Source organism: Dendrobates tinctorius, unplaced genomic scaffold, assembly GCF_039654945.1.
Source record: "Dendrobates tinctorius isolate UK_male_01 unplaced genomic scaffold, ASM3965494v1 ptg000003l, whole genome shotgun sequence".
In the NCBI taxonomy this organism is placed as follows: Eukaryota; Metazoa; Chordata; class Amphibia; order Anura; family Dendrobatidae; genus Dendrobates; species Dendrobates tinctorius.
Genome location: NW_027361671.1, coordinates 2,729,912 through 2,754,072, shown reverse-complemented (window position 1 = coordinate 2,754,072; position 24,161 = coordinate 2,729,912). Strand labels below are relative to the sequence as shown.

Here is a 24,161-nt window from a genome sequence, read left to right as displayed (position 1 = left end):
AAAAAAAATCCAGAAAATCACATTGTCTGTTTTTTTTCCCCATTTTATTTGCATATTATGGTGGAAAATAAGTATTTGGTCAGAAACAAAATTTCATCTCAATACTTTGTGATATATCCTTTGTTGGCAATGACAGAGGTCAAACGTTTTCTGTAAGTCTTCACAAGGTTGCCACACACTGTTGTTGGTATATTGGCCCATTCCTCCATGCAGATCTCCTCTAGAGCAGTGATGTTTTTGGCTTTTCGCTTGGCAACACGGACTTTCAACTCCCTCCAAAGGTTTTCTATAGGGTTGAGATCTGGAGACTGGCTAGGCCACTCCAGGACCTTGAAATGCTTCTTACGAAGCCACTCCTTCGTTGCCCTGGCGGTGTGCTTTGGATCATTGTCATGTTGAAAGACCCAGCCACGTTTCATCTTCAATGCCCTTGCTGATGGAAGGAGGTTTGCACTCAAAATCTCAAGATACATGGCCGCATTCATTCTTTCATGTACCCAGATCAGTCGTCCTGGCCCCTTTGCAGAGAAACAGCCCCAAAGCATGATGTTTCCACCACCATGCTTTACAGTAGGTATGGTGTTTGATGGATGCAACTCAGTATTCTTTTTCCTCCAAACACGACAAGTTGTGTTTCTACCAAACAGTTCCAGTTTGGTTTCATCAGACCATAGGACATTCTCCCAAAACTCCTCTGGATCATCCAAATGCTCTCTAGCAAACTTCAGACGGGCCTGGACATGTACAGGCTTAAGCAGTGGGACACATCTGGCACTGCAGGATCTGAGTCCATGGTGGCGTAGTGTGTTACTTATGGTAGGCCTTGTTACATTGGTCCCAGCTCTCAGCAGTTCATTCACTAGGTCCCCCCGCGTGGTTCTGGGATTTTTGCTCACCGTTCTTGTGATCATTCTGACCCCACGGGGTGGGATTTTGCGTGGAGCACCAGATCGAGGGAGATTATCAGTGGTCTTGTATGTCTTCCATTTTCTAATTATTGCTCCCACAGTTGATTTCTTCTCTCCAAGCTGGTTGGCTATTGCAGATTCAGTCTTCCCAGCCTGGTGCAGGGCTACAATTTTGTTTCTGGTGTCCTTTGACAGCTCTTTGGTCTTCACCATAGTGGAGTTTGGAGTCAGACTGTTTGAGGGTGTGCACAGGTGTCTTTTTATACTGATAACAAGTTTAAACAGGTGCCATTACTACAGGTAATGAGTGGAGGAAAGAGGAGACTCTTAAAGAAGAAGTTACAGGTCTGTGAGAGCCAGAAATCTTGATTGCTTGTTTCTGACCAAATACTTATTTTCCACCATAATACTGTATGCAAATAAAATGAAAAAAAAACAGACAATGTGATTTTCTGGATTTTTTTTTCTCAGTTTGTCTCCCATAGTTGAGGTCTACCTATGATGTAAATTACAGACGCCTCTCATCTTTTTAAGTGGTGGAACTTGCACTATTGCTGACTGACTAAATACTTTTTTGCCCCACTGTATATATATACACACCCTTCAGTCCGCTAGTATCTATATTGTATATATTTATATATGTTCATTACATATTATCTGATCACCTATAGAGGATGCCTGGTTGGTTAGGTAGAGTAGTGATAGGGCAACATAGGGGCAGTCGACAAGGAGAGGGGGCGCCATACCGTTTCAACTTCGGATGCTAACCTCCGCTGTCAGAAAGCGAATTGTGAAGGGCAATCCATGTCCATGTCCATATCTCCACTTACAGTACAGACCAAAAGCTTGGACACACCTTCTCATTCAAAGAGTTTAATTTATTTTCATGACTATGAAAATTGCAGATTCACTCTGAAGGCATCAAAACTATGAATTAACACATGTGGAATTATATAATTAACAAAAAAGTGTGAAACAACTGAAAATTTGTCTTATATTCTAGGTTCTTCAAAGTAGCCACCTTTTGCTTTGATTACTGCTTTGCACACTCTTGGCATTCTCTTGATGAGCTTCAAGAGGTAGTCACCGGAAATGGTTTTCACTTCACAGGTGTGCCCTGTTAGGTTTAATTGGGTGGGATTTCTTGCCTTATAAAAGGGGGTGGGAACATCAGTTGTGTTGTGCAGAAGTCTGGTGGATACACAGCTGATAGTGTTAGAATTTGTATTATGGCAAGAAAAAAAGCAGCTAAGTAAAGAAAAACGAGTGGCCATCAAAGAACACATGGAATGGACATAAGACCAGTGGAAATCTGTGCTTTGGTCTGATGAGTCCAAATTTGAGATTTATGGTTCCAACCACCGTGTGTTTGTGCGACGCAGAAAAGGTAAACGGATGGACTCTTGTTATGAATGAGTCACCGTAGTGTAAGAGAATGGTCAGCCATAATATACTGAGCGGCCATGTTGTCTCTAGCAGCTATTTTGTTGAAAGTTAGAGAAGATTCAACTTTTACAAAAGAGCTAATAAAATGTACTAAATGGAGGATGAAAAATGAGATCATGTCTCCTACCAACTTCAGTAGATGTGCATAGAGGAAGATTGGATCAATAGGGGAATAGGGTCACCAAATCTATGGTCAGTATGCTTATACGTGATAGTGTGGTAGCGAAGTGTAGAGTAGTTAAAATGTCAGGATGTAAGAATTTATGGACCTAGACTGGAGACGATGATGAGATTGAAGGCAATAGCCATGCATAATCCTGACTTATATGGGTCTTTAATGTCGTGTAACGAAAAGTAAATGGAAAGGGTCATATTATTTATCAGTATATCGTAAAATACCTATTTATGTGGATTACCTTATGTATGCCTCAAAATTATACTATGGACGCCCTTCTGCGGCAAAATGCAGCTTTCTTTGTTCTCATAATGTATAAGAAGCTCCTGTTACTGTTGCTTGTTGCCATTCCATTGCCATCATGCCACTGTGCCTCACCATGGCCAGGGCACAGAGCCTTATCACCGCCAGACCTCCTAGCAAATCTCTGCCCATCTGAATTCCTGTTTTTGCCCGCATATTCCAACTCCTCTGTTATTCTGTATCTGTTTTGCTGTGTATCTCCGAATAAACTTCAACCTCAGCTTTGAGAAGAATTGTCTGCAGTTTTATCCGGCTCTTCCAACTCTCCCGATAAGAACATTTTCTTACAGTAGGAGGCCAAAACAGAAATACTAGCTAAGTCCAGAAAACCAGAGAAGTTGGCAGCTATCGGATTGCAGACCCCTGAACCTATCAACACAACTAGCAGTAGCCGTGGGGGGTTCCTACGATGCCCTAGACCCCTCGATCACAGCCGGAGGACTATATAGCCTAAAGACAGAAAGGGAAATCTAAACTGCCCCAGAGCAGACCCCAAAGCAAAAGGCAGCCCCCAACATCTAATGACGGTGAAGCAAGAAGAAAAAACACTAACACAGACAGAAAGATAGACTGAGCAAAGACGGGGCCCAAGCTAACTAGATAGGAAAGGACAGGAAGGCTGCTGTCTGCAATCCGTAAAAAACCCTATGAAAATAAGAGCCAACAGACTGACAGTGAAAAAGGCCCTGAAGATGCTAGGCTTCAAAAAGACTATGTCAGTACTCACGAATATTCTGAAGACAGAGCAACCAGCAAAAGGAGATTCAGCTCACCCCAGCAGGGAATGGCAGAATCCAGAAAAGCAAGGCAAACAAAAACAAAACACAAATGCAAAAAGGCAAAGCAGAAAACTTAGCTTTAGAGGAGCAGGAATCAGACTGGTCTCCTAGAAGTCCACAGAGAAATCACCCACAGGGCAGAAGGGCGTCGGCAGCCTTATATCCAGTCCGTGACTCCACTCAGCCAGTCAACATCATTAGGCTCAGGTGCCTGATAATCAGGCTCATTACCTTCCTTTACCAGACTAGGGAAGTTCACCAGACCTCAGTGACGAAGGGGAAAATGAACTCACAACAGTACCTCCCCCTTGAGGAGGTGTCACCAAACCCTCAACCACACCACCAGGGCGATCAGGGTGAGCCCGATGAAAGGCACGCACCAATCTTTTGGCATGAATATCAGAGGCAGAGACCCAGGAATTATCCTCCTGACCATAACCCTTCCACTTAACCAAATACTGGAGTCTCCGTCTAGCCAGACGGGAATCCAGTATTTTCTCTACCTCATATTCCATGTTACCTTCAACCAATTCAGGGTCCGGAGGTGCCACCCCAGGAACAACTGGTTCAACAAACCTCTTCAACAAGGACTTATGGAACACATTATGGATTTTAAATGTGACAGGAAGAGCCAAACGAAAAGAGACCGGATTAATAATCTCCAAAATCTTGTAAGGTCCAATAAATCTAGGCTTAAACTTAGGAGAAGCCACCTTCATAGCAATATTTTTTGATGATAACCACACCATATCACCAATCTTAAACTGGGGACCAATGGTCCTATGTCGATTGGAAAACCGCTGGGCCTTTTCCTGGGAGAGAGATAACTTATCCACCAAAGGGTTAACAGAGGAGACCCTGTTGGGAGATCATAACATGGAAGCCCCTTTAAAAAGTGGCACAGACACTGGGAGTGGAGGCAATGAGGTCTTCACAGATGTATTCCTTCCACGGAGGTGACAGTGTTGCCACCAAATTTCTCAGCCAGGGTACAACAGTCTCTTATATCAGCTCTGTTGTTTACCTGCACCTCGTGCTTACAACCTGCAAATTTCTTCTTGATTGCATCTTTAGAACTGGCATATATCATTTTGCTTTTCAGTGGCGCTTCATCGGGAGCCCAGAAAAAAAAGACAAGGTCCTCCTTCCTAGTCTCCTTTGTTTCATAACAGAAGTCACTCTGAATCTGTTGCCCCATCATGATTGGGCAGAAGCGCAAGATAATGACCCTGCAGTCCGCCTGGTGAAAGAGCTGCTGACACAAGGTGACTCACGCCCAGAATTGAATGCTCCTGAAGAAACTCATCAGTTGTGGAAGAAAAGAGGTCGGCTGTTCATTTATGAAGGGAAGCTGTGTCGGAGGAGTATCAATGCCCGCACACATGAGCTGGTCTGGCAGGTGGTGGTCCCAAAGAGAGATGCATCAATGGTCCTAGGAGCATACCACAATGGAGCTGGACACTTTGGTTTTTTCACCACAATCTCCTACTAAGATTTGTTTGCCTTCTTCTGGAATAATTGTTTTCTTGTCAGGACTCAGGCAGAATATGACAGCCTTCAGGCGCTTCTTTGCCTCCTCAGAAGTACAGGACTTGCGAACCTTCATTGCATTGAATATTTCAACGACAATATCGGAAACATCACACCGGAGGCCATGGTGGATTCTCGGGTTAGTGGGTTAGATGAGGCGAAGAGGGAGCCGGAGGCAGGAAGGGGAAGGCAGCCGGGAGCATCAAGAAATGACAGAAAGAGACCGTGCAAGCGAACCACCTGTTGCAAAAACAGGGGCAGCAACTCAGAGGAAGACGGCAACTTAGGGAGTGGTACAAGATGAACCATCTTAGAGAACCTATCACAAATCACCCAAATAACAGTCATTCTTTGAGAGACCGGCATATCAGAGATGAAATCCATTGAAATATGGGTCCATGGCCTCCTGGGGACCGGCAAAGGCATTAACAACCCACTAGAGCGAGAACAAGATTTAGACCGGGAGCAAGTCCCACAGGACTGCACAAAATTCCTGACATCATGAGACAAGGTGGGCCACCAAAAAGAGCGACTCACCAGATCTCTAGTACCAAAAATACCTGGATGACCAGGCAATGCAGAGCAATGAATTTCAGACATCACTCTCTTCTTCCACTGGTCAGGAACATACAACTTTACACTGGGACAACGCTCAGGTTTGTCCTCCTGGAACTCTTGCAGAGCAAGTCTCAAATCGGGCGAGATGGCAGAAAGAACTACCCCTTCGCCTAAGATGGTAGCAGGCTTGGTCACCACAGGAGAATCAGCAAAGAAGCTCCTAGAGAGGGCATCTGCCTTGACATTCTTAGTTCCAGGAAGAAAAGAGACCACAAAATCAAAACGTGTAAAAAACAAGGCCCACCTAGCCTGTCTAGGGTTCAAGCGTTTAGCCGACTCTAGGTAAATCAAATTCTTGTGGTCAGTGAGGACCACAACTTGATGTTTAGCTCCCTCCAACCAATGTCTCCACTCCTCAAATGCCCATTTCATGGCCAACAGTTCCCGATTCCCCACATCATAGTTACGTTCAGATGGAGAGAACTTTCGGGAAAAGAAAGCACAGGGATTCATTTTAGATGTTACAGGATCCTTTTGGGACAAAACAGCTCCTGCACCAATCTCAGAAGCATCCACCTCTACCTGGAATGGAAGTGAGACATCAGGTTGCCGCAAAACCGGGGCGGAGGTAAATCTTCGTTTCAGCTCCTGAAAGGAAGCAACAGCCTCCGGAGACCAATTCAACACATCAGCACCCTTCTTAGTCAGATCAGTCAATGGCTTGGCAATACTAGAAAATTTTGCTATAAATTTCCGATAAAAATTAGCAAAACCCAAAAACTTCTGGAGGGCCTTCAAAGAAGTGGGCTGAACCCAATCATAAATGGCCTGTACCTTGGCCGGGTCCATTTCAATAGTTGACGGAGACAAAATAAATCCCAAAAATGAAATCCTCTGTACTCCAAAAAGGCATTTCGATCCTTTGACATACAGGGAATTCTCCCTCAAGATCCGGAACACAGTCCGAATATGTTCCACATGAGAATCCCAATCCTTGGAGAAGATCAAAATATCATCCAGATAGATAATCAAAAATTTATCGACAAAGTCTCGGAAAATATCGTTCATGAAGCACTGGAAGACAGAAGGGGCATTAGTGAGCCCAAAAGGCATCACCAGGTACTCAAAATATCCCTCCGGAGTATTAAACGCCGTCTTCCATTCATCCCCATGCTTAATGCGGATAAGATTATACGCCCCCCTGAGGTCAAGCTTAGTAAACCAGCAAGCACCTCTAACTCTAGAGAATAGATCCGAAATCAGGGGTAACGGATACTGATATTTAATAGTAATTTTGTTGAGGGCACGATAATCAATACAAGGCCTTAAAGAACCATCCTTTTTGGCCACAAAAAAAAAAAACGGCACCTAAGGGTGAAGAGGATGGTCTAATATGACCCTTCTCCAACGCCTCCTTAACCCTCAGTGATCTGTGATGTGACAGATGAGCGATCTGTCACAGGACAGTGATGTCCCACCTGGGACAAGGTAATAAAGTAAAAAAAAAAAAAAAAAAAAAAAAAAAAGTGTTAAAAATAATTTAAAAAAAATCGCTAAATAAATTAGTAAAAAAAAAAAAAAAATATTCCCCCAATAAATCCATTTTTTCAAAATAAAAAAAACCAAAAACAATAAAAGTACACATATTTGGTATCGCCGCGTCCGTAATGACCTGCCCTATAAAACTGTCCCATTAGTTAACCCCTTTAGCGAACCCCTTAAAAAATAAAAATAAAAAACGAAGCAAAAAATAATGATTTATTATCATACCACCGAACAAAAAGTGCAATAACGCGCGATCAAAAAGACACATATAAATATCCATGGTACTGCTGAAAACGTCACCTTGTCCCGCAAAAAACGAGCCACCATACAGCGTCATCCGCAAAAAAATAAAAAAGTTATAGCTCGCAGAATAAAGCGATACAAAAATAATTATTTTTTATATAAAATAGTTTTCATTGCATAAAACCAACAAAACATAAAAAAACGACCTAAATGAGGTATCGCTGTAACCGTACTGACCCGAAGAATAAAACCGCTTTATCAATTTTACCGCACGCGGAACGGTGTAAACGCACCCCCCCAAAAGAAATTCATGAAACGCTGGTTTTTGTTCATTCTGCGTCCCAAAAATCGGAATAAAAAGCGATCAAAAAATGTCACGTGCCCGAAAATGGTACCAATAAAAACGTCAACTCGTCCCGCAAAAAATAAGACCTGACATGACTCGGTGGGTCAAAATACGGAAAAATTATAGCTCTCAATATGTGGTGATGCAAAAACTACTTTTACAATAAAAAGCGTCTTTTAGCGTGTGACAGCCGCCAAACATAAAAACCGCCATAAATAGTAAATCAAACCCCCCGTTATCACCCCCTTAGTTAAGGAAAAGTAATAAAACTAAAAGAAAATGTATTTATTTCCATTTTCCCGCTAGGGTTAGGGTTAGGGTAGGGTTAGGGTTAGGGCTAGGGTTAGGGCTAGGGTTAGGGCTAGGGCTCAGATTAGGGTTAGGGGTGTGTTGAGGTTAGGGTTGGAGTTATAATTGGGGGGTTTCCACTGTTTGGGCACATCAGGTGCTCTCCAAAGGCAACATGGCGTCTGATCTCAATTCCAGCCAATTCTGCGTTGAAAAAGTCAAATGGTGCTCCTTCCCTTCCAAGCTCTGCCATGCGCCCAAACAGTGTTTTACCCCCACATGTAGGGTATCAGCCTACTCAGGACAAATTACAAAACAACTTTTGGGGTCCAATTTCTCCTGTTACCCTTAGGAAAATAAAAAATTGGGGGCAAAAATATAATTTTGCGGAAAAAAATGTTTTTTTTTATTTTCACGCCCAGGCGTTATAAACTTCTGTGAAGCACTTGGGGGTTCAAAGTGCTCTCCACACATCTAGATAAGCTCCGTGGGGGGTCTAGTTTCCAAAATGGGGTCACTTGTGGGGAGTTTCAATAGTTTAGGTACATCAGGGGCTCTCCAAACGCACATGACACCCGCAGACCAATCCATCAAAGTCTGCATTCCAAAACGTCACTACTTCCCTTCCGAGCCCCGACGTGTGCCCATACAGTAGTTTTCTCCCACATATGAGGTATCAGCGTACTCAGGACAAATTGGACAACAACTTTTGGGGTCCAATTTCTCCTGTTACCCTTGGGAAAATAAAAAAATTGGGGACTAATTGATCATGTTTGTGGAAAAAATACGATTTTTTTATTTTCATGCCTGGGTATTATAAACTTCTGTGAAGCCCTTGGGGGTTCAAAGTGCTCACCACACATCTAGATAAGTTCCTCAGGGGGTCTAGTTTCCAAAATGGGATCATTTGTGGGGGGTTTTCACTGTTTAGGTACATTAGGGGCTCTCCAAAGGCAACAAGACACCCACAGACCATTCCATCAAAGTCTGCATTCCAAAACGTCACTACTTCCCTTCCGAGCCCCGACGTGTGTCCATACAGTAGTTTTCTCCCACATATGGGGTGTCAGCGTACTCAGGACAAATTGGACAACAACTTTTGGGGTCCAATTTCTCCTGTTACCCTTGGGAAAATAAAAAAATTGGGGACTAATTGATCATGTTTGTGGAAAAAATACGATTTTTTTATTTTCATGCCTGGGCATTATAAACTTCTGTGAAGCCCTTGGGGGTTCAAAGTGCTCACCACACATCTAGATAAGTTCCTCAGGGGGTCTAGTTTCCAAAATGGGATCATTTGTGGGGGGTTTTCACTGTTTAGGTACATTAGGGGCTCTCCAAAGGCAACATGACACCCACAGACCATTCCATCAAAGTCTGCATTCCAAAACGTCACTACTTCCCTTCCGAGCCCCGACGTGTGTCCATACAGTAGTTTTCTCCCACATATGGGGTGTCAGCATACTCAGGACAAATTGGACAACAACTTTTGGGGTCCAATTTCTCCTGTTACCCTTGGGAAAATAAAAAAATGGGGACTAAAAGATGATGTTTGTGGAAAAAATACGATTTTTTTATTTTCACGCCCGGACGTTATAAACTTCAGTGAAGCACTGGGGGGTTCAAAGTGCTCACCACACATCTAGATAAGTTCCTTGGGGGGTCTAGTTTCCAAAATGGTGTCATTTGTGGGGGGTTTCTACTGTTTTGGTACATCAGGGGCTTTCCTAACGCGACATGGTGTCCGATCTCAATTCCAGCCAAAAACGTCAAATGGCACTGCTTCCCTTCCGAGCTCTGCCATGCGCCCAAATAGTCATTTACACCCACATATGGGGTATCAGCGTACTCAGGATAAATTGCACAATATCTTTTAGGGTCCTGTTACTTTTGGAAAAATAAGAATTGAGGGTGAAAAGATCATTTTTGTGGAAAAAATATGATTTTTTAATTGTACTGCTGTACGTTATAAACTTCAGTGAAGCACTGGGGGGTTCAAAGTGCTCACCACACATCTAGATAAGTTCCTTGGGGGGTCTAGTTTCCAAAATGGTGTCATTTGTGGGGGGTTTCTAGTGTTTTGGTACATCAGGGGTTTTCCAATCGCGACATGGTGTCCGATCTCAATTCTAGCCAAAAACGTCAAATGGCGCTGCTTCCCTTCCGAGCTCTGCTATGCGCCCAAATAGTAATTTACACCCACATATGGGGTATCAGCGTACTCAGGACAAAATGCACAATAACTTTTAGGGTCCTGTTACCCTTGGAAAAATAAAAATTGGGGGTGAAAAGATCATTTTTGTGGAAAAAATATGATTTTTTAATTGTACCGCTGTACGTTATAAACTTCTGTGAAGCCCTTGTGGGTTCAAAGTTCTCACCACATATCTAGATAAGTTCCTTGGGGGGTCTAGTTTCCAAAATGGGGTCACTTGGGGGGTTTCCACTGTTTAGGTACATCAGGGGCTCTCCAAACGCGGCATGGCGTCCGATCTGAATTCCAGCCAATTTTGCATTGAAAAAGTCAAACGGCGCTCCTTCCCTACTGAGGTCTGCCATGCGCCAAAACAGTGGTTCCCCCCCACATATCAGGTATCAGCGTACTCAGGACAAATTGCACAATAACTTTTGCAGTCCAATTTCTCCTGTTACCCTTGGTAAAATAAAGAAAATTGAACCTGAAGTATTTTTTTTGTGAAAAAAAGTTAAATGTTCATTTTTTTTTTAATATTCAAAAAATTCCTGTGACGCACCTAAAGGGTTAATAAACTTCTTGAATGTGGTTTTAAGCACCTTAAGGGGTGCATTTTTTAGAATGGTGTCACTTTTGGGTATTTTCTATCATATAGACCCCTCAAAGTGGCTTCAAATGTGAAGTGGTCCCTAAAAATAAAATGGTGTTGCAAAAATGAGAAATCGCTGGTCAATTTTTAACCCTTATAACTTCCTAACAAAAAAAAATGTTGGTTCCAAAATTGTGCTCATGTAAAGTAAACATGTGGGAAATGTTATGTATTAAGTTTTTTGTGTGCCGTATCGCTGTGATTTAAGGGCATAAAAATTCAAAGTTGGAAAATTGCGAAATTTTCAAAATTTTCGCCAAATTTACGTTTTTTTCACAAATAAATGCAAGTTATTTGAATGCAATTTTACCACTAACATGAAGTACAATATGTCACGAGAAAACAATGTCAGAATCACCGGGATCCATGGAAGCGTTCCAGAGTTATGACCTCATAAAGGGACAGTGGTCAGAATTGTAAAAATTGGCCCGGTAGTTAACGTGCAAACCACCCTTGGTAGTGAAGGGGTTAATATAGGATCGCATAGCCTCGTGCTCGGGTACAGATAAATTGAAGAGCCGACCCTTGAGAAATTTACACCCCGGGCTCAGTTCAATTGCACAGTCATAACTCCTATGAGGAGGCAAAGATGCAGACTCATTCTCACTAAATACATCATAAAAGTCCGCCAAATAGTCAGGAACATCATGCGACTGAGGAGAGGTGGAAAAAAACCGGAGCCTCACTAAAGGCACACCGACAACCTCAACTCACCACAGACACAGATTTCCAATCCAAAACTGGATTATGAATTTGCAACCAGGGAAACCCCAGAACAACGACATCATGCAGACCATGCAACACCAAAAATCTGCAATTTTCTTGATGGTCTGGGGCGACCCGCATGACCACCTGGGTCCAAAACTGAGGTTTATTTTTCGCCAAAGGAGTAGCATCAATCCCCCTCAAAGGGATAGGCGTCTGCAGAGGTGTCATCGGAAATCCACAACGTTTAGCAAAATCCAAGTCCATTAGGTTTAGCGCTGCTCCCGAATCCACAAAAGCCTTGGCGGAAAATGTGGACAGAGAGCAGATCAGAGTAATTGCCAGAAGAAACTTAGGTTGAACACCACCAACAGAAAACGTGTGTGCAAAGCGTTTCTCTCGTTTAGGACAAACAGAAATAATATGCGAGGCATCTCCACAGAAAAAACACAGCTTATTACGCCTTCTGAACTCCTGACGTTGCGCCCTGGACAAAACTCTATCACATTGCATAGGTTCAGACGTCTGTTCAAGCGGTGGCAACACCTCTCGTGCAATCCTGCGTTCACGTAAACGCCGATCAACCTGAATGGCTAATGACATAGAATCATCCAGACCAGAGGGCACAGGAAATCCCACCATAGTATCTTTTACGACTTCTGACAAACCCTTCCGAAAGAGAGCAGCCGAGGCATTATCATTCCAGGTAGTAAGGACCGCCCACTTTCGGAACTTTTGACAGTACAACTCAGCAGAATCTCGACCCTGGTTCAATGCCAACAGGGTCTTTTCAGCCTGATCAATAGCATTAGGTTCGTCATACAACAACCCCAAGGCTTGAAAGAATGCGTTCACATTAGTCAGAATAGGATCATCTGAATCACGGAATCATAGAATCATAGAATCGTAGAGTTGGAAGGGACCTCCTGGGCCATCTGGTCCAACCCCCTGCTCAAAGCAGGATTCGCTAAATCATCCCAGTCAGATGTCTGTCCAGCCTCTGTTTGAAGACTTCCATTGAAGGAGAACTCACCACTTCTTGTGGCAGCCTGTTCCACTCATTGATCACTCTAACTGTCAAAAAGTTTTTTCTAATATCTAATCTGTGTCTCCTCCCATTCAGTTTCATCCCATTGCTTCTAGTCTTTCCTTGTGCAAATGAGAATGAAGTTGATCCTTCTACAATGTGACAGCCCTTTTATATATTTGTAGACAGCTATTAAGTCTCCTCTCAGTCTTCTCTTTTGCAAACTAAACATTCTCAAATCCTGCAACCTTTCCTCATAAGACAGGGTTTGCAGACAGGTCACCATTCTGGTCGCTCTTTTCTGAACTTGCTCCAGTTTGTTGATGTCTTTTTTAAAATGTGGTGCCCAAAACTGGACACAATATTCCAGATGAGGTCTGACCAAAGAGGAGGAGAGGGAAATAATGACTTCACGTGATCTAGACTGTATGCTTCTGTTAATACATCCTAGAATTGCATTTGCCTTTTTTGCTGCTGCATCACACTGTTGACTCATATTCAGTCTGTGATCTATTAGTATACCCAAGTCTTTTTCACATGTGCTGTCACTTAGCCCTATTCCTCCCATTCTATATATGCTTTTTTCATTTTTATTGCCCAGATGTAGTACTTTGCATTTCTCCCTGTTAAAAACCATTCTGTTAGTTGCTGCCCACTTCTCCAGTTTATTTAAATCTTTTTGAATCCTCTCTCTCTCTTCTCTAGTATTAGCTATCCCTCCTAGCTTTGTGTCATCAGCAAATTTAATCAGTTTACCCTCAATTTCTTTATCTAAATCGTTGATAAAGATGTTGAACAATACAGGGCCCAGGACAGAGCCCTGTGGTACCCCACTTGAGACATTCTTCCAACTGGATGTGCAGCCATTTACGACCACTCTTTGGGTCCGATCACTAAGCCAGTTATGAATCCACCTAACAGTTGCCTTGTCCATTCCATACTTAGTCATTTTTTCAATAAGGATTGTATGAGAGACTTTGTCAAATGCTTTGCTGAAGTCAAGATATACTATATCTACAGCATTTCCTTGATCCACCCAATCAGTGATACCGTCATAGAAGGAAATTAAGTTAGTCTGACATGACATATTAGTTACAAACCCATGCTGACTCTGTTTAATCACTTCATTCTTATCCAGGCATTGACATACATGTTGTTTAATAATTTGTTCAAAGATCTTTCCTGGTATAGAAGTCAGACTCACCGGCCTATAGTTGCTTGGGTCCACCTTCTTCCCCTTTTTGAAGATAGGAACAACATTTGCTCTTCTCCAGTCTTCTGGCACTTCTCCTGTTCTCCAAGAATTTTCAAAGATTATGGAGAGGGGTTCAAAAATTTCTTCTGCTATCTCCTTCAGTACTCTGGGGAGTAATTCATCTGGACCTGGAGACTTGAATTCATTTAGGTTAGCTAAGTGTTTCCTCACTATCTTTCTGTTTATAGATATCCTGGATTCTTCTATTCCCTTAATAGGACAGTGAATAACAGTTGATGTTACATTTCCTTTCTGAGAGAAAACAGATGCAAAATAGGAATTTAAAAGTTCAGCCTTCTCAACATCCTGTCTTACCATTTCATCATTTTCATCCTGTAAAAATCCTATAGCATCTTTGACTTTTCTTTTACTTTTGACATATCCCCAAAATCCTTTATTATTGCTTTTGACATCTCTTGCAAGCCTCAATTCATTTTCAGCTTTAGCTAATCTGATTTGTGCTCTGCAGGTTCTGCAGACCGCATTATATTCTTCTTTAGATATGCCTCCCTCCTTCCATTTTATAAACATTTTTTTCTTCCTTTTTAGCATGTGCTTAAGTTCTGTGTTCATCCATCCTGGTTTCCTCAAATGCTTCCTATTCTTCCCTCTTTTCGGAATTGTTAACAACTGTGCTTTGAGAATTTCATTTTTCAAGATTTCCCATCCTTCCTGGACATTTTTGTCTTTAAGGATATCCAGCCATTGGATCCCTCCAATTCTCTTTCTGAATCCCTTAAAATCTGCCTTTCTGAAATCTAACCTTGATGTCTGAGTCTTCACAGGTCTTCCTCCTCTAGTTATCCAAAATTCTAAAATAGCATGGTCGCTACCTCCTAGGGTCCCAGCCACTTTTACCTCCTCAACCATTTCCTCCCTGTTTATAAGGATTAGATCCAAGGTAGCAGTTCCCCTTGTTTTCTCCCTTACCTTTTGGAAGATAAAGTTGTCAGCAAGAGAGGATAAGAATTTCCTTGACCTGTTAGTTTTGCCTGAGAGAGATTCCCAACAAATTTCTGGATAGTTGAAATCTCCCATGACAACTATGTCATATTTTTTGGAGAACTTGGCCATTTGATGCATAAAGAGTTCATCCATGTTTTCAGCTTGCACAGGCGGCCTGTAGTAAATGCCTACAATGGTGTCCTTTCCATTGTTCTGTCCTTGTATTCTAACCCAAACAGTTTCCACAGGACTCCCCGTCTCTGAAGCTTCAATCTCTGTGCAGATATACGCGTTTCTAACATACAATGCGACACCCCCTCCTCGTTTATCAAGTCTGTTTCTTGCAAATAAGTTGTATCCTTCTAGTCTTGTATTCCAATCATGTGTATCGTCCCACCAAGTTTCAGTGATTCCAATGACATCATATTTCTTTTCCTGTGTTAGTAGTTCCAATTCTCCTTGTTTGTTGCCCATGCTTTGTGCATTAGTATAGAAACATTTTAGTTTGTGATTGGTTTCTCTTTCTCCAATATTTTTATTGATTAGATTCTTTCGTCTTTGTTCTTCCTTTCAACTTCTAATAGCAGAGTTCTCAATAGCATTTGTCAGGTGTATGGCTTTTTCTGGTCTTTTGCTTCCCTTCCCATGTTGTTCTAGTTTAAAGCTCTCCTTACAAGTGTAGCAAGGCGACTTCCAAATACATGCTTTCCAGTCTTCGTAAGGTGCACCCCATCTCTAGCAAGTAGTCCATCATATAAGTAGTTCACTCCGTGATCCAGAAATCCAAATCGTTGCTGACGGCACCATCGACGTAGCCAGTTGTTCACCTGCAGAATCTTATTCCACCTCCTTGTTCCATGGCCATCCACTGGGAGGATGGAAGAGAAGACCACCTGCGCTCCCAGTTCTTTCACTTTCTTGCCTAAGTCTTCAAAGTCTCTGGTTTCAAAGAAAATGCCCAATCCTGGGGATCGCCACGCAGCAAAGAGATGACAATTTTAACCTGCTGCGCGGAGCTCCCTGACGAGTTAGGCTTCAAGGCAAAAAATAATTTACAATTACTTTTGAAACTCAAAAATTTAGATCGATCCCCAAAAAAATACATCAGGTGTAGGGATCTTTGGTTCAACAGCATGCGAATGAGCAAGGTAGGCGGAAATTCCCCGCACTTCCGCAGCGAGCTGCTCCACACGATCAGACAATTGCTTTATCTCCATTGAGAGAAAAAAAAAAATTCCCCCTACGGCCTCAGAGATATAGAGGAAAGAATATACACACTCTTTTTTTTTTTTTAAACACAATTCTTTCCTGCTATTGAGTACCCTAGGATCTGTGGTAGGGCGGGTGATTCTGTTATGAATGAGTCACCGTAGGAGGCCAAAACAGAAATGCTAGCTAAGTCCAGAAAACCAGAGAAGTTGGCAGCTATCGGATTGCAGACCCCTGAACCTATCAACACAACTAGCAGTAGCCGTGGGGGGTTCCTACGATGCCCTAGACCCCTCGATCACAGCCGGAGGACTATATAGCCTAAAGACAGAAAGGGAAATCTAAACTGCCCCAGAGCAGACCCCAAAGCAAAAGGCAGCCCCCAACATATAATGACGGTGAAGCAAGAAGAAAGAACACTAACACAGACAGAAAAATAGACTGAGCAAAGACAGGGCCCAAGCTAACTAGATAGGAAAGGACAGGAAGGCTGCTGTCTGCAATCCGTGAAAAACTCTATGAAAATAAGAGCCAACAGACTGACAGTGAAAAAGGCCCTGAAGACGCTAGGCTTCAAAAAGACTATGTCAGTACTCACGAATATTCTGAAGACAGAGCAACCGGCAAAAGGAGATTCAGCTCACCCCAGCAGGGAATGGCAGAATCCAGAAAAGCAAGGCAAACAAAAACAAAACACAAATGCAAAAAGGCAAAGCAGAAAACTTAGCTTTAGAGGAGCAGGAATCAGACTGGTCTCCTAGAAGTCCACAGAGAAATCACCCGCAGGGCAGAAGGGCGTCGGCAGCCTTATATCCAGTCCGTGACTCCACTCAGCCAGTCATCATCATTAGGTTCAGGTGCCTGATAATCATGCTCATTACCTTCCTTTACCAGACTAGGGAGTTCACCAGACCTCAGTGACGAAGGGGAAAATGAACTCACAACAGACTCTACATGCCTGGTTCCCACTGTGAAGCATGGAGGAGGAGGTGTGATGGTGTGGGGATGCTTTGCTGGTGACACTGTTGGAGATTTATTCAAAATTGAAGGCATACTGAACCAGCATGGTTAACACAGCATCTTGCAGCGGCATGCTATTCCATCCGGTTTGCGTTTAGTTGAACCATCATTTATTTTTCAACAGGACAATGACCCCAAACACACCTCCAGGCTGTGTAACGGCTATTTGACCAGGAAGGAGAGTGATGGGGTGCTACACCAGATGACCTGGCCTCAACAGTCACCAGACCTGAACCCAATCGAGATGGTTTGGGGTGAGCTGGACTGCAGAGTGAAGGCAAAAGGGCCAACAAGTGCTAAGCATCTCTCCTTCAAGACTGTTGGAAGACCATTTCCGGTGACTACCTCTTGAAGCTCATCAAGAGAATGCCAAGAGTGTGCAAAGCAGTAATCAAAGCAAAAGGTGGCTACTTTGAAGAACCTAGAATATAAGACATATTTTCAGTTGTTTCACACTTTTTTGGTAATTATATAATTCCACATGTGTTAATTCATAGTTTTGAAAGTGTGAAACAACTGAAAATATTTACACCACATGTGGCTTCACGAAATATCCGAGCTTCCACGCACCACTACTAGCCAAGAAAGCAGGTGAGCTGGTTACCTTTATTTTTTGCACATTCAGCCATAGGGCCCCTGCTTTTCTCCACTTACACCTTCGGACTGGGATAGCTCATAGAATCTCACGGTTTTAAGTATCACCTCCATGTTTATGACACACAGATCTACATCTCTGGACCAGATATCACCTCCGTAACAACCAGAATCCCACAATGTCTGTCTGCTATTTCATCCTTCTTCTCCACTAATTTTCTAAAACTTAATATGGACAAAACAGCATTCATTGTCTTTCCCTCTTCTCACTCGACTCCCCCAATGGACCTATCCATTAAATGGCTGCCCACTGTCCCTAGTCCCACAAGCTCGCTGCCTCGGGGTAATCCTTGACCCTGATCTCTCCTTTAAACCACATATCCCCTACCACTTCCTGCTGACTTCAACTCAAAAATATTTCCCGGATCCGTACATTCCTCAACCAAGAATCTGCAAAAACCCTAGTCCATGCCCTCATCATCCCGCTTTGACTACTGCAACCAAAACACTAGCTATCCATACATTTGTGAACTAGTCTCCCAGTACTTACATGCACGCAACCTCCAATCCTCACAAGATCTCCTTCTCTACTCCCCTCTTATCTCCTCCTCCCACAATCGGATACAAGATTTCTCCCGCGCATCCTCCCTACTCTGGAACTCTCTACCATAACATATCAGGCTCTCGCCTACCATGGAAACCTTCAAAAAGAACCTGAAGACCTCCCTCTGCCGACAAGCCTACAACCTGCAGTAACCACCGATTGACCAAGCCACTACACGACCAGCTCTACCTTCACCTACTGTATCCTCACCCATCCCTTGTACATTATGAGCCCTCGCAGGCAGGGTCCTTTCTCCTCCTGTACCAGTCGTGACTTGTATTGTTTAACCCCTTTCCTACATTGGACGTAATATTCCATCCATGTGACCTGGGCCCTAAGTCCCATGGATGGAATATTACGTCTAATGCGATCAGCGGAGCCCACGTGTTGAGCGCCGCTGATCGCGGCTGGGTGTCAGCTGATTATCACAGCTGACACCCGGCACAATGTGTCAGGGACCGCCCCTGACACATTAACCCCTTGCACACCGCGATCAAACACGATCGCGGTGTACCGGGGGTTAAAGGGAAGCATCGGCAGGGAGGGGGCTCCCTCCGTGCTTCCCTGAGCCCCCCACAGCAGCGCAATGTGCAGCACTGCTGCGGGGGTCTCTTTCCCTACAGGTCCCCAGATCCAAGATGGTGACGGGGACCTTCGGGGGCCTGTAAGCGCAGGCATGAGGAAGTCTGCGTCTATGCCTGTGACAGATTGCTGATCTGTGATGTGACAGATCAGCGATCTGTCACAGGACAGTGATGTCCTCCCTGGGACAACCTAATAAAGTTAAAAAATTTTTTAAAAAAAGTGTAAAAATAATTTAAAAAAAATCGCTAAATAAATTAGAAAAAAAAAAAATATTCCCAAATAAATTCATTTTTTGGAAATAAAAAAAAAACAATAAAAGCACACATATTTGGTATCGCCGAGTCTGTAACGACCTGCCCTATAAAACTGTCCCATTAGTTAACCCCTTTAGCGAACCCATTAAAAATTAAAAATAAAAAACGAAGCAAAAAATAATGATTTATTATCATACCGCCGAACAAAAAGTGCAATAACGCGCGATCAAAAAGACGCATATAAATATCCATGGTACCACTGAAGACGTCATCTTGTCCCGCAAAAAACGCGCCACCATATAGCATCATCAGCGAAAAAATAAAAAAGATATAGCTCGCAGAATAAAGCGATGCAAAAATAATTATTTTTTATATAAAATAGTTTTCATTGCATAAAACTGCCAAAACATAAAAAAAGACATAAATGAGGTATCGCTGTAACCGTACAGACCCGAAGAATAAAACCGCTCTATCAATTTTACCGCACGCGGGACGGTGTAAACGCACCCCCCAAAAGAAATTCATGAAACGCTGGTTTTTGTTCATTCTGCGTCCCAAAAATCGGAATAAAAAGCGATCAAAAAATGTCACGTGCCCGAAAATGATACCAATAAAAACGTCAACTCGTCCCGCAAAAAATAAGACCTCACATGACTCAGTGGGTCAAAATACGGAAAAATTATAGCTCTCAATATGTGGTGATGCAAAAACTATTTTTACAATAAAAAGTGTCTTTTAGCGTGTGACAGCTGCCAAATATAAAAACCGCCATAAATAGTAAATCAAACCCCCCGTTATCACCCCCTTAGCTGGGGAAAAATAATAAAATTAAAAGAAAATGTATATTTTCTTCCATTTTCCCATTAGGGTTAGGGCTAGGGTTAGGGCTAGGGCTGAGATTAGGGTTAGGGGTGTGTTGGGGTTAGGGTTGGAGTTAGAATTGGTGGTTTCTACTGTTTAGGTACATCAGGTGCTCTCCAAATGCAACATGGCGTCGGATCTCAATTCCGGCCAATTCTGCGTTGAAAAAGTCAAATGGTGCTCCTTCCCTTCCAAGCTCTGCCATGCGCCCAAACAGTGTTTTACCCCCACATATAGGGTATTAGCCTACTCAGGACAAATTGCAAAACAACTTTTGGGGTCCAATTTCTCCTGTTACCCTTAGGAAAATAAAAAATTGGGGGCAAAAATATCATTTTTGGGGAAAAAAATGATTTTTTTATTTTCACGCCCGGGCGTTATAAACTTCTGTGAATCACTTGGGGGTCCAAAGTGCTCACTACACATCTAGATAAGTTTCGTGCTGGGTCTAGTTTCCAAAATGGGGTCACTTGTGGGGAGTTTCAATAGTTTAGGTACATCAGGGGCTCTCCAAACGCACATGACACCTGCAGACCATTCCATCAAAGCCTGCATTCCAAAACGTCACTACTTCCCTTCTGAGCCCCGACGTGTGCCCATACAGTAGTTTTCTCGCACATATGAAGTATCAGCGTACTCAGGACAAATTGGACAACAACTTTTGGGGTCCAATTTCTCCTGGTACCCTTGGGAAAATAAAAAAATTGGGGACTAATTGATCATGTTTGTAGAAAAAATACAATTTTTTTTATTTTCATGCCCAGGCATTATAAACTTCTGTGAAGCCCTTGGGGGTTCAAAGTGCTCACCACACATCTAGGTAAGTTCCTTAGGGGATCTAGTTTCCAAAATGGGGTCACTTGTGGGGGGTTTCCACTGTTTAGGTACATCAAGGGCTCTCCAAAAGCAACATGACACCCGCAGACCATTCCATCAAAGTCTGCATTCCAAAACGTCACTACTTTCCTTCCAAGCCCCGATGTGTGTCCATACAGTAGTTTTCTTCCACATATGAGGTATCAATGTACTCAGGACAAATTGGACAACAACTTTTGGGGTCCAATTTCTCCTGGTACCCTTGGGAAAATAAAAAAAATTGGGGACTAATTGATCATGTTTGTGGAAAAACATTTTTTTTTATTTTCATGCCCGGGCGTTATAAACTTCTGTGAAGCACTGGGGGGTTCAAAGTTCTCACCACACATCTAGATAAGTTCCTTGGGGGGGTCTAGTTTCCAAAATGGTGTCATTTGTGGGGGGTTTCCACTGTTTTGGTACATCAGGGGCTTTCCAAACGCGACATGGTGTCCGATCTCAATTCCAGCCAAAAATGTCAAATGGCGCTGCTTCCCTTCCGAGCTCTGCCATGCGTCCAAATAGTGGTTTACCCCCACATATGGGGTATCAGCGTACTCAGGACAAATTGCACAATAACTTTTAGGGTCCTGATACCCTTGGAAAAATAAGAATTGGGGGTGAAAATATCATTTTTGTGGAAAAAATATGATTTTTTAATTGTACCGCTGTACGTTATAAACTTCTGTGAAGCCCTTGTGGGTTCAAAGTTCTCACCACATATCTAGATAAGTTCCTTGGGGGGTCATGTTTCTAAAATGGAGTCACTTGTGGGGGGTTTCCACTGTTTAGGTACATCAGGGGCTCTCCAAACGCGACATGGCGTCCGATCTGAATTCCAGCCAATTTTGCATTGAAAAAGTCAAACGGCGCTCCTTCCCTTCTGAGCTCTGCCATGCGCCGAAACAGTGGTTCCCCCCCACATATCAGGTATCAGCGTACTCAGGACAAATTGCACAATAACTTTTGCAGTCCAATTTCTCCTGTTACCGTTGGTAAAATAAAAAAAATTGAACCTGAAGTATTTTTTTGTGAAAAAAAGTTAAATGTTCATTTTTTTTTTAAATATTCAAAAAATTCCTGTGACGCACCTAAAGGGTTAATAAACTTCTTGAATGTGGTTTTGAGCACCGTAAGGGGTGCAGTTTTTAGAATGGTGTCACTTTTGGGTATTTTCTATCATACAGACCCCGCAAAGTGGCTTCAAATGTGATGTGGTCCGTAAAAATAAAATGGAGTTGTAAAAATGAGAAATCGCTGGTCAATTTTTAACCCTTATAACTTCCTAACAAAAAAAAATTTTGGTTCCAAAATTGTGCTGATGTAAAGTAAACATGTGGGAAATGTTACATATCAAGTTTTTTGTGTGCTGTATCTCTGATTTAAGGGTATAAAAATTCAAATTTGGAAATTTCCCTTTTTTTTTTTTTTTTACAAATAAACGCAAGTTATTTGAATGAAATTTTACCACTAACATGAAGTACAATATGTCACGAGAAAACACTGTCAGAATCACTGGGATCCATGGAAGCGTTTCAGAGTTATTACCTCATAAAGGGACAGTGGTCGGAATTGTAAAAATTGTCCCGGGAGTTAACGTGCAAACCACCCTTGGTAATGAAGGGGTTAAGATTATTGTACTTGTTTTTTATTATGGATACCCATCCTCACAGGTATAGCACCATGGAATAAATGGTGCTATAATAATAATGTATAGTGCTGTATGTACATAAGGAAAAAATTGGAGGCGCCCGCCTCTCTCTCTGTCTTTTTCCGTGTATGTGAAGTGCAGTGTTTACTGGGTGATCGTTACCTTAGGCTGGTGTTCTATCCGGTATGGGGTCTGTTGGAACTGTCGAATTTCTCGAATAATATGTGATATCTGTAGAAGAAAAACAAAAATTAAAAATATTTCCAAATAAATGAGGCGGTTTGTAAAACCTTTACTGCTGTAAACTTTTCAAACCAATAAAAAGTGACATATTAAAACACCAGTGAAATTGGGAAACTAGCATATTATAATTGAAACATGGATTTTTGTGAGAACTCACCGTAAAATCCTTTTCTCCGAGACGCTCATTGGGGGACACAGAGACTGTGGGTGTATGCTTCTGCCGGCAGGAGGCTGACACTAAGTGAAAAAAAGAGGTTAGCTCCTCCTCCGCAGTATACACCCTCGCCCCTATTGCGGGCGGAAATCAGTTTGGTGCCAAAGCAGTAGGAGGACAACAAAATCAGCCTTAATACAGGTACAACATGTCCAACGAAAAACACCACCCCTATATCAAATAAGTAAACATATATTAATTTAAACAAAACAAGAACCAACTGGCTAATAGGGTGGGTGCTGTGTCCCCCAATGAGCGTCACAGAGAAAAGGATTTTATGGTGAGTTCTCACAAAACTCCATGTTTCTCCTTCGCCTCATTGGGGGACACAGAGACTGTGGGACGTCCAAAAGCAGTCTCTGGGTGGGAGATTGACTCACCGATCCAAGCTACATACACCTCTTGTTTAAAGGTGCACCACCGCTGCTTGGAGAATCCTTCTATCCAGGCTCGCATCCGCCGAGGCCTGAGTATGGATATTGTAATGTTTGGCAAATGTGTGCAGGCTGGACCAGATTGCTGCCTTGCAAACCTGTTCCGTCGAAGCTTGATGCCAAAGCGCCCAAGAGGAGCCCACAGGCCGAGTAGAGTGCGCTCCGATCCCTGCTGGAATCGGCGTGCCTCTAATGCGGTAGGACTCCTAATTAGTCAAACGAATCCATCTGGCTATGGTCGATTTTGAGGCAGCGAGTCCCTTACTGCGCCCTTCAGGGAGCACGAACAGCGTGTCCGTCTGAAAAATGGGCGCCGTCCTCGACACGTACCTCCAGAGAGCTCTTACCAGGTTTAACGTGTGAAGAGCCTTTTCCACACGGTGCACCGTGCTGGACAAAAAGAAGGCAAGACAACATCCTCATTAATGTGAAATGAGGACACGACCTTCGGGAGAAAAGGAGGGGCTGGTCTGATCACCACCTTATCCTTATGGAAAGTGAGGAACGGAGCTCGGCAGGATAGGGCCGCCAGCTCCGAGACCCGCCTGATAGAAGTGATGACCACCAGGAACACCACTTTCCAGGAAAGGTACCTCAAAGACACATCCTGCAGTGGTTCAAATGGAGCTTCCTGCAGAACACTTAGTACCAGGTTAAGGTCCCAGGCGTCCTATAGGGAGGTACCAAATGGGAGACTTCCTGGATAAAAGTCTTCACCTGCAAATTGGTAGCAATTCTGCG

The 24,161-nt window shown here is 42.9% G+C and overlaps 2 protein-coding genes across 3 annotated transcripts in view; both read right to left on the bottom strand.

Moving 5' to 3' along the window:
• Positions 1-24,161, bottom strand: part of RASGRF2 (Ras protein specific guanine nucleotide releasing factor 2) — a 469,786-nt gene that overhangs the window by 8,374 nt on the left and 437,251 nt on the right. For both annotated transcript variants that reach the window (XM_073581445.1, XM_073581523.1), the window contains exon 26: positions 22,692-22,760. In XM_073581445.1, the coding sequence (XP_073437546.1) occupies positions 22,692-22,760 (69 nt within the window). The remainder of the gene's footprint in view (positions 1-22,691; positions 22,761-24,161) is intronic.
• Positions 4,450-5,394, bottom strand: LOC141080643 (cofilin-2-like). The gene is made up of 2 exons (XM_073566020.1): positions 5,050-5,394; positions 4,450-4,881 (listed from the first exon to the last, which is right to left on the bottom strand). Exons 1-2 carry the CDS (start codon positions 5,215-5,217, stop codon positions 4,543-4,545), a joined length of 507 nt encoding a protein of 168 aa, XP_073422121.1. The 5' UTR covers positions 5,218-5,394; the 3' UTR covers positions 4,450-4,542.

What these genes read in the sequence shown, in the direction of transcription:
- LOC141080643 (XM_073566020.1), bottom strand. Translation starts at nt 5,217, where the DNA reads ATGAAGGTTCGCAAGTCCTGTACTTCTGAGGAGGCAAAGAAGCGCCTG. An exon ending in CCAGCTCCATTGTGGTATGC is followed by an intron (nt 4,882 to 5,049) that starts TCCTAGGACCAT and finishes TTCTGGGCGTGA; the next exon opens with GTCACCTTGTGTCAGCAGCT.